Source organism: Miscanthus floridulus, chromosome 9, assembly GCF_019320115.1.
Source record: "Miscanthus floridulus cultivar M001 chromosome 9, ASM1932011v1, whole genome shotgun sequence".
Classification (NCBI taxonomy): domain Eukaryota; kingdom Viridiplantae; phylum Streptophyta; class Magnoliopsida; order Poales; family Poaceae; genus Miscanthus; species Miscanthus floridulus.
The window spans coordinates 78767841-78768980 of record NC_089588.1 but is presented as its reverse complement, the minus strand read 5'-3'; the positions used below and the strand labels follow the sequence as shown (position 1 = coordinate 78768980).

At 57.3% G+C, this 1140-nt stretch overlaps 1 protein-coding gene across 1 annotated transcript; it reads right to left on the bottom strand.

The window, feature by feature from the left end:
• Positions 1 to 364: 364 nt before the first annotated feature.
• Positions 365 to 670, bottom strand: LOC136480128 (uncharacterized). The gene has a single exon (XM_066477772.1). The coding sequence runs from the start codon at positions 668 to 670 to the stop codon at positions 365 to 367; it is 306 nt and encodes a 101-aa protein (XP_066333869.1).
• Between the last annotated feature and the right edge of the window lie 470 nt (positions 671 to 1140).

The following is a 1140-nucleotide window of genomic DNA, read 5'->3' as shown; positions in this document are numbered from 1 at the left end:
AGTCAAATATCTGGTCTATGTGTGGTAATGGGAAATGATCCTTTGGGCACGCTTTGTTATGTCCAGTATAATCGACGCACATTCTCCACTTCCCAGTCTTCTTTCTGACCAGGACGGGATTAGCGAGCCAGTCGGAACGGAAGACCTCCCTGATGAACCCGGCTGCCAGGAGTTTGGTGATTTCCTCGCCTATGGCCCCGCGCCTTTCATTGTTGAAGCGACGCAGGCATTGTTTGGCGGGCTTAGAGCCCGATGTAAGGCGTAGTGCGTGCTCGGCGACCTCCCGGTGTATCCTCGACATATCAGACGGCTGCCATGCAAAGACATCACGATTGTCATGCAGGAAGTCGACAAGCTTGCATTCCTATTTGGCCGGGAGCTGGGTCCCGATCCGAACTATCTTGGTTGGATTGGTGGGGTCGATTTCCACCATCTTGGTTTCTTCGAGCGAGCAGAAGGCCGACGAGGAAGTTGGTTGGTTACAGTCCGGGGCTACCGGGACCGACGACTCCCCGAGCGGCGGGAGTTCGGACGAGTTGACGACCGCAGTGGTGAGCTCATAGTGTTTGCGGTCGCACGTGAAGGCGTGCGAGAACGCGCTGCTCACATTGATGACGCCGTTTGGTCCCGGCATCTTCAGCTTGAGGTAGGTGTAGTTGGGGATTGCCATGAATCTTGTGTAGCATGGCCGCCCCAAGATGGTGTGGTAGGACCCTGAAAAGTCCACCACCTCGAAGGTGAGGACCTCCGAGCGGAAGTTGGCTTGGCTGCCGAATGTGACGAGCAGATCGATCTGCCCGAGCGGGTATGCCTGCGCTCCTGGGATTACCCCATGGAAGGGGGAGCCCGCCAGGTGGAGTTCCGATCAGGGGATGCGCATGGCATCGAGGGTGTCAATGTACAGGATGTTGAGGCCGCTACCGCCGTCCATCAGCACCTTCGTAAGCCGCCTCTTGCAGATGATGGGGTCGACGATTAGCGGATAGCGTCCTGATCTTGTGACGTGGGAGGGATGGTCCCTCTAATCGTAGGTGTTCGGAGACTCCGACCAACTGAGGAAGGAGGGGATGGCCGACTCGGCGGCGCATGCCTCTCGATAGTGGACCTTATGCTGTCGCTTGGTCCAAACAGCGTCGGATC

Coding starts and splice junctions, on each gene's coding strand:
- LOC136480128 (XM_066477772.1), bottom strand. CDS start 670: ATGGCAATCCCCAACTACACCTACCTCAAGCTGAAGATGCCGGGACCA.